This window comes from Arachis hypogaea, chromosome 11 (genome assembly GCF_003086295.3).
Source record: "Arachis hypogaea cultivar Tifrunner chromosome 11, arahy.Tifrunner.gnm2.J5K5, whole genome shotgun sequence".
Classification (NCBI taxonomy): domain Eukaryota; kingdom Viridiplantae; phylum Streptophyta; class Magnoliopsida; order Fabales; family Fabaceae; genus Arachis; species Arachis hypogaea.
The window spans coordinates 2,907,321-2,916,727 of record NC_092046.1 but is presented as its reverse complement, the minus strand read 5'-3'; the positions used below and the strand labels follow the sequence as shown (position 1 = coordinate 2,916,727).

General features: G+C 36.5%; 1 protein-coding gene across 1 annotated transcript; it reads right to left on the bottom strand.

Annotated features, from left to right (window-relative positions):
• Window positions 1–5,431: 5,431 nt before the first annotated feature.
• Window positions 5,432–9,097, bottom strand: LOC112723984 (uncharacterized). Its single transcript, XM_025775310.1, has 4 exons — window positions 6,792–9,097; window positions 6,394–6,705; window positions 6,201–6,297; window positions 5,432–6,100 (listed from the first exon to the last, which is right to left on the bottom strand). Exons 1-4 carry the CDS (start codon window positions 9,095–9,097, stop codon window positions 5,432–5,434), a joined length of 3,384 nt encoding a protein of 1,127 aa, XP_025631095.1.
• Window positions 9,098–9,407: the final 310 nt, after the last annotated feature.

The following is a 9,407-nucleotide window of genomic DNA, read 5'->3' as shown; positions in this document are numbered from 1 at the left end:
GATAGATAGGTCATTAATTTTTTAATTTAAAATATATAAATTTTTTATTAATTAAAAATACAAAAATGCTCCTAATTTTTTAAAATACGAGACATTAAAATTTTTTTGTCCAAAATATATTAAAAAAATTAATCTCCTAAAAAAATTTAAATATCTCGTATTTTTAAAAATAAAAGATGTTTTTGTATTTTTTATTAATAAAAAATTTATTTATAAAATTAAGTAAGATAAGGTGCAAAGAAAATGAGCTCACTCTCCTTACCTACCTCCTGAAGCACGATGGCCAAGTACTTTTTCGATTCCTTGCCATTTGTAGCCGACAGCACGAGGAGGTACTGGAAGCCGTCGATGACTTGGTTTTGGCCGTGGAGGACCTTCTCCAGCTTCGAATCGGTAGTTCCTTTCTCTATTGCGAAAATCGCAACCTCCGTCAGAGTGGGGCTGCTAAGATCCTTGATTACATGCCAGCCACCGATAATCTGAGTTGAAGGAGTAGCCATTTGATCAATGATCACTTTGTTTTATTGGCTTTTCAAGAATTTGTGCTTTTGTGTTTTGTGCTTATTGCAATTTATAGAAGAAGGAGAAGGAAGAGAGCAAGTTAGGCCTCACTTAGCGTTTGTTTTGAGGTACTGGGATAGAGATTGGGAGACTGAGATGTAGTATCATGTTTGTTGATTCAGAGACTGATACTAAAATTTCTGTCACAATCCCCAAAATTTCAGCATTTCAGTACCTCTAAAAAGTGGAGACACAGGAGACTGAAATTTTTAAAGACAGAGACTGAAACTTTAACAATATTTTATACCTAAAATACCCTCATTTCAATTAATTAATTCCAATTTTATCCTTTGTACAAATTAAATTAGAGTTTTATTCTTATTTTAATTTTTGTCTCCAACTTTGCACCAAACAGAATAATGAGATTTATTTTAGTTTCTGTCTCTAAGTCTCTGTCTCTCAATATCAGTCTTTCAGTCTCTGTTTCTCTACCAAATACTACCTTAAAGTCAAGCATGAAGTTATAAACTATTTTCTTAAAAAAATTGAATTTAAGATAGAGTTTATTTTAATGTACCGACACATTTAGAAAAAATATTTTATACAGTCGTATAATTATTTTTATTGTTTTAGACGTTTATTTACGTAATTAATATAAAAGATAATTATTTTTTTATGTAATATTATATAATTAAATATATGTGTAAAATAATTATTTTATATTGATAATATATTAAAATTAAATTTTTTAAAATAATTCTATTTGTTTATTTATTTTATTATTTTAGTGTGGAGTTGAAGGTCATTTTTTATTGATGACAGACTATGAGATAGAATTTTAATTTTTGGTCAAGATTTTTATCTCTATTTTATTCGGATTCCCGGTAACACACTACATCTCGCCATTCGCCAACTCATTCAACTATCCATTAATCGGATTTTATATATTGTCAAAAAAATTGATTAGTAATTACCAATTTTTTTTGGGGTAAAATACTGTATAATTTCTTAATATTTAGGCTAGAGTCTAATTTATTTCTGACGCTTGAAATGTCATGTTTTTAGTCCACATGTCTTATTTTATCTATTCTAATTCTTTAGTCAAAATTAATTTTTAATTTTTTAAAAATATTAATTTTTTTTATTATCTTCTTTTAAGTAAGACAATAATTATAATTGTGGCGGTCATAGTAGTAGTTTTAACGATTTTAATTAGAATGAAATTTGCATAAAAAAAAAAGAAAATAATAATAGATAATATTTGAAAAAAAAAAGTTCAAACTTTGACTAAAAGAAAAAATAATACGAAATAAAATTTTGGAATAACAATAGAACGTGTTCTGAATGTTAATTAAAGACGACGTTAGGATTTAACTTATAAAAAATTAGGAACCTCGATCTGTAAAATGTAAACAAAACTTAGAAAAGAATAAAGATTAAAGAGCGTCTTTATTTATAAAATTACAACAGCTTGGTCACATATTATATTACGTTAGAAGTATGAATGGGCAACCTTGCATCACTACAAGAAAACCGGCAGATAGCAGCGGTTATTTAGTAGCGGTTTTATTCAACTGCTGCTAAATACAATATGCCAGCAGTTTTTGTAGCGATTTTACGAGACGCCACCAAATGATCATATTTTGCAGCGGTTTTTCGATAACCGCTGCAAAATGTACCTGTTTTGTAGCGGTTGTTGTAGCGGTTTGCGGGAATGCTGCTAAATACTGTCATTTTTCAGCGGTTTTTCTGTAACCCCTGTTAAATGTCCAGTTGTTGGCTACATTGTTACTCGTTTTGCAGCGGTTTTTTTCCAACCGCTGCAATATTCTTTGGTACTTGAATTTTTTTTGTATAAACATTACTGCCTTCTTATAATTGTTCTAATCCTCGCTATTTTTTTAAATGAAAAAATAAGGTTCAAATACTGCAACTTAATTAATGCATTAAATAAATTTTCGATTTTGTGTTACATAAAAAATAATTCATTAATTAAAATATAGAGTAAATAGCCATTTCCGACCATAAAAGATTTAGACGCCGACAAAATTGACCATGGCTAATTTAAATAAGACTTATAACCATGAAAGATTAATTTCACATGACAAATCTAACCAATAGTTAAATTTAAAATTAATTCTATTAAAAATTCTATAAAATTTCTAAAATGCCCTTTTCTTTCATCTTCTCCGTCCAATATTTTACCAAAACCAAATTCATCAGGCCCTCCCTTCACCACTTTCAATCTCCTTCCCTCTCCACTCCCAGATCCCAATATTTTACCAAAACCAAATTCATCAGGCCCTCCCTTCACTACTCTCAATCTCCTTCTCTTTCCACTCTCAGATCGTCGTTGCCAGATTTTTCCTCGTTAGATCTACTCCTCGGCAGCGTCGTCGTCGTGACTATTGGGCTCTTCCTACTCTGCGCCACCGACAACTTCTAGCCACCAGCCTTGTCGTCGACTGCTTCTTCTCACCTCCATCGCATCTCGTCGCCACTTTGTCTATGCCAGCAGACAAATGGGGAATCAATAGCCACGACGCGATGATAAGAGTGGTCTAAGTCACGACATTTCGATGTGGCATTTCATCGAACAGTTTCCGTACAGTGGCAAAATTGCTGTAATATATATAACCCTTTCTGATGGAGTTCCAGGAAACCACATCCTTAGAGGATATCTTGCGAAAGAGGTCGAGCGCTACAGGAAGCATGTGGCGACAGGCATAGGCAAAAATCATGATGGTGGCAAGGGTCATGTGAGGGGAAGGGATTTGGTCGAAGAAGCCACGTGCCTCCTGCAAGGTTTTTGTGTTGAAGCAGTGAATGAGGACATGCTTGTATGAAGTGGTAGTACTTGCAATAGCTGAAAAGGGTCTCCCCATGATCCAATGATGGCGCTGGCGAATATGAATCTTAGATTGAACAATGATTAAAATTAGTGTGTAGGATTCATTGAAATTTTGTGTTACATGCTTTTCTGAGAGTGGGGAGGGAAGGAGATTGAGAATGGTGAAGGGAGGGCTTGATGAATTTGATTTTGGTAAAATATTGGGATGGAGAAGATGAAAGAAAAGGGTATTTTGGAAATTTTATAAATTTTTTAATGGAATTAATTTTAAATTTAACGATTGGTTAGATTTGTCAAGTGGAGTTAATCTTTCATTGTTACAAATCTTGTTTAAATTAGTCATGGTCAATTTTGTCGGCACTTAAATCTTTTATGGTCGAAAATGGCTATTTACTCTTAAAATAAACTTATACATGAATAACTAAAACCGAATTTACGAATCAGGTTTTCTCTTGTAGTATCAGCCATTTTGAGTTTGTATTTAACCATTACTGGTAACACAAAAATCAAGTGAACGTCCGATTTCATATACTCAAAACAAAGTTCAATGTAGCATAAAAATCAGAATTACTAAAGTAGACAAACAAGTTTTGAGTCAAAATTTCTCATCAACATCATATTGACCTGGCCAGAAATACTCTGTCAAAAAAGCGCTGCAGTGACGTGATAACGGATCTGATAAGTCATCTCCAAACCACGTCATCTTGTTCAGATCGAAACCCCTTTTTGCAGCATGTATGACATCTTCTCTGTGTTGGGTGTTTACAGTTTCATTGTCTTCTTCTGGAACCCTATTAAGCTCAACATCCCTGGAGATGTCATATCCACCGGAGGAGATAGCATCTAAATCGTCTTCTGAATCAGTGTCTGCTCCATCTAGAGTGTCAACAACTATTTCCCCCGAATATTCAACTGACACTGAATATATGAACATGCAACCAACAACATGTTAATCTACTTAAAAGATAATGATAACTTCCAAGTCATTCTAGTTATTAAGGAAAAAAAATTTGGAATTATGGAAAGAGGACTTTCAAAATTAACAAATACAAAAATAACTATTACCGTCTCCTTCGTCAGTAGTTTGGACAGATTTCTTAGAAAGAAGCTCTGTAATAGCACGTTCTATATACTTCAATTCCTCTTTGGAAGCAATCTCCAACTCAACACCATGCGAGTTATTACAGCGCATCTGCACCATGATATAATGTATAGTTGATGGTCTATTTTGAAAAGCATATTGTGTCTCTGTAATTCACTTTCTGTGCTAGAAATTTATTTCCAACCTTTAATTCAGCAAGTATGTCTGCAGATGTCCTACCAGCTACAAATGTCACAAAAACATAGCCAAATTTCTCCTCGTACCTTGATCCCTATTCATGAAGTTCCTACAGATTTTAGCATGAACGGAACAACTACTTCTGGTTAAATGTCATAAGCATATAGCGACTTAAAATACTTATTTTTCAAATAATGTTTAACTCAAGTGTTTAAGGATACGGCTAATGAACATACCTGCATAGTAGCTTCGTTCGCCGTTTTCAAGTATTCATTAGAACAAGAACGACCTGATAAAGCCTCCAACCAAGACCTAACATTCAACTTACGGGACCATATGTCTCTGGCAACCGTAATTGCATGTTCCAATGAAGAGAATGGAGAGGCCAAAGCCATTTTATTAGCGAATGTTGTGCTTGCACAGCATGATGAAAAATCCTCCGTTTTCATTTCTCCTGTTACAACACCATTTTATATTAAAATAATTTGTCAATGATAACAACATTGTTATTCAAGATAATTTACTCGATGTCATAATTTCCTTTATTGGAGGTTAAGAACAATAACAATGATGATGAGAACAACAAAGCCTTGACAACTAACTTTTAGAAGCAAAAATCGTTGGAAGAAAAAAGGAATTTGTGGCATTCATGAAAATCAACTTGAAATGAAAACTTAATTCAAATACGAAAACACAGATAGTAATGTAACCAGCAAACTGTGCACATCATAAACACTGTTAAACTTATCAAACACACATAGATACTCTGAAAATGCTGCACATGTTTTGCCATATTTTCACTATGGCACATAATCTATGTTATCGGAATCATCTGCTACTGGGTCTTCTATATCATCATCTCTTGTCAACTGTAAATCACTGATGTCACCTACTGCTGACATGTTCAACCCGGGCTGAGGAGAAAAAGCAGCTTCAACATCCTCATTCTCTCCTCCCATGTCATACAAGTCTCGTGGTTTTACATGAACCACTACACTCCATTCTTGATCTACTTCATCACGTACATAGTACACGAGCTGAGCTTCTGATGCCAATATGTACGGTTCATCCTCTTCTCGATCACCGGTGTGAATTGGACGAGCGAAATTAACGCTGATAAGGCCCAGATGGTCTTCTTTGATTCCTCTGCTCGTAGTTGTATCAGCCCAAATACATTTGAACAAAACCACTGTGAAATGGCAGCTGTAGTTCAGTTCGATTATGTCCACAATTTTTTCATAATATGGAACACTACCAACAGCCACTCTGTTGTCACGCATGCTGGCATAACTTCTTGTATTTGATGAGACATAAACTCCACTATTTTGTGTTTTTAGCCCGTCTTCCTTTGTGATGGTTCTAAATTTGTACCCATTGACGTTGTATGCCCCAAACCGTCTTGCCTGAAGCATGGGACCACATGCCAGCAACTTCATTTCTTGAGAATGTATAGTACTGTCCATTGGAACCTAGCACCATAAATTAGAGTTTGTTCGTATAAAAAAATTGGAATTTACAATATATAATTCTAGGGCACAAATAAGTTGGTCAGGTTAAATTTCTACGAACCTCACGCTTGAACCGGCGAGGAAATTCTGCATGCACAACACGGTCTATCTTAGATTGCGACCTTGTTTGATCCCGTAATTTTCGCTTGGTTTCTGACCTAAATTTACTTTACGACATAACAAGACTTTAGTCCAACGACTGAGTGTTTGAAATTGGTTATAATCGTGCTTAATGATTACATGTTCATACTTACTCAATAAATGGAGCGACGGCCTCGCAATTGACCAGCACATGACGATGTGCCTGATCTCTTTCCATTGGGGTCAGTACAAAATGTGATACAGCCCCTGAACCTTTTCCAATTTCAGGGAACATAGTACATCCTGTATTGTTTGTAGTATCAACAGGTCGATCGTCAACTCGCGCTGGTCGGTTGAGTCTAGTCTCAGTATTATCCAAATATCTGGAGCAGAATGTCAAAATCTCCTCGGATAAATATCCCTCCGCAATTGAACCTTCAGCTTGTGCCCTGTTACGCACGTATTGCTTTAATCGTCCCAAGTACCTTTTACATAAATACATCATAACGCTTAGGATATACTTAACGAAAATGGAAAAAGATGCATTAAATGCGTTTAGTAGCATGCTAACCTTTCTATTGGATACATCCACCGATAATGTACCGGGCCACCAAGTTTTAGTTCATCAACGAGGTGCACCGTAAGGTGAACCATGACAGTGAAGAAGGACGGAGGAAATATCATTTCCATCTGACACAGAGTTTGCACAACATGATTCTGAAGGTCACCAAGATTCATAGGATTTACAGCTTTTCCACAGAGTTCTCGAAAAAAGGAGGACAGATTCGCAATCACATTCGATACTGGAGGTGGCAGTGCATTCTTCACCAAAATTGGAAGTAATTGTTCCATTAGAATGTGGCAGTCGTGACTCTTCAACCCATACAACTTGCGCTGCCGGATGTCAACACAACGAGCAATATTGCTCGAGTAACCATCTGGAAAGACCACGTTCTGTAGAGTCTTCAGGAATACATCCTTTTGTGGATTTGACATTGTGAAGATTGCTGACGGATATTTACCACCTTCATCCGGCCACAATTCAGACCTTATGTCCATGCTTTGTAAATCTTTGCGAGCCTTAAGATTGTCCTTTGATTTGACGCTATCGTTTAAGATAGTGAAGACCAAATTATCACAAATGTTCTTCTCTATATGCATCACGTCAAGGTTATGACGCAGCATGTGATCCTTCCAATACGGGAGTTCAAAGAACACACTCCTCTTTTTCCAATACGAGTCATCTTGATCTGCATCTTCACCAATGCGTCTTCTTTTGGCTGTCAGAGTTGAGCTCTTCCCAAACGATACTTGCATGTTACACTGCTGCCTTAAGACATCTGCTCCAGAATACTTCTTTGGTGGATCTCTGCTTTCAACTTGTCCATCAAATCTAATCCGGTCTACTCTATATTTATGGCCCTGATTCAAGAAGCGGCGATGGCCCGTGTAACACCATTTTCGACTGAATGTTAGTCGCTGAGCCTTAGCATCCACGTTACACGTGGGACAAGCTAACCCACTATACGTGTTCCACCCAGATAAATTTCCCAACCCTGGAAAATCGCTAATAGTCCACATTAGTGCCGCACGCATCTTGAAAGTGATCCCCTTATTAGCATCATAAGTTTCAACGCCATCCCAGAGTTGCTTCAACTCATCCACTAGGGGCTCCAAATAAACATCGATGTCGTTACCCGGCATTTTAGGACCGGGAATTATCATAGACAGTATAAAAGATGACTGTTTCATGCATAGCCAGGGAGGAAGATTGTACGGAATTAGAATCACAGGCCAAATGGAATACGTGGTACTCATATTTCTGAAAGGATTAAAACCGTCACTTGCTAAAGCCAAGCGAACACTGCGAGCATCGTTAGAAAAAGAAGGATACTTTGCATCAAAGTCTTTCCATGCTTCAGCGTCCCTTGGATGCCTCAAGTACCCATCATTATTATCTGCCTCCTTATGCCATAACATGTCAGATGAAGTTTTGCTACACATGAATAACCGTTGCAGTCGTGGTATTAGAGGAAAGTAACGGAGAGTCTTCGCTGGGAGAGGCTTTCCGTTTTTCCTGACAGGTATTTTGAGTTTCGTAATGGAACCCTTTCGCGTCTTCTGCTTCCATCGTGAAGTCCCACACTGCTTGCATTTCGTCGCGCCCTCATCCTCACCCCGATACAACATGCAATCGTTAGGGCATGCATCTACCCTTTTGTACTCAATCCCCAACTTTCGGATAGTTTTCTTGGCTTCATACAAAGTGGACGGGAATTTGGCTTGCTCAAATGCATCCCGCAATAAGTCCAAAATCATCGACATAGCCTTGTCACTCACACCACACATACACTTAATGTGATAAAGCTTCACTAGGAAAGACAATTTTGAGTATTTCGAGCAGCCAGGATATAATTCCTCCGCACCATCCGCAAGAAGATCGACAAAATCCTGTGCCTCGCGACTTGGACCATCGTACAAGTATGGCAACTCTACATCATCGTCTTCTACATGATCTGATGTTGTGGTCTCCTCAATTTCAGGAGGCATTGTGACGTTAAATGCCTCGTGCACCATTTGAATATATGGATTCACTTCGGGTGTAGGTTTCTCAACTATTGGTGTGCAAGTAGAGCTCTCCCCAGCTGGTTTCTCACCATGACGCAACCACAAAGTATAGCCAGCGGGAAAGGGCTTTATCAACAGGTGGTCGTACGCATCCTCTCTTGTTTGCATAAATTGAAACCCACATTGAGGACATGGACACTTAATCATGTTATCCGACGATGCATTCGCAAATGCAAAGTCTAGGAACATATTAAGTCCTCGTCTATATTCTATGCTATCTCGTGGCTTAAGAATCCATGTTTTGTCCATATCTATTGTACATCAATTATATGGTTTAATAATTAATGTGAAACAACTTTTTCAAAGCTAAAATAATGTTAAGTATCGTACTATATTCATTCCGCATGATATGGCATATACCGTTCTAAAAAACATAACATATAAAATAGAATATGTGTGCAACTACGAACATTAAAATTTATACTAAAATGTGCAGTAAAGGTAGAATATAAAACTAATATAATGCAAAAGATACACAACATAAATACAGCTATAATATGACGATAACATTTATGCCAATTACTGTTTGGCAAAAAATAACAAGAAGAATTTTTATATA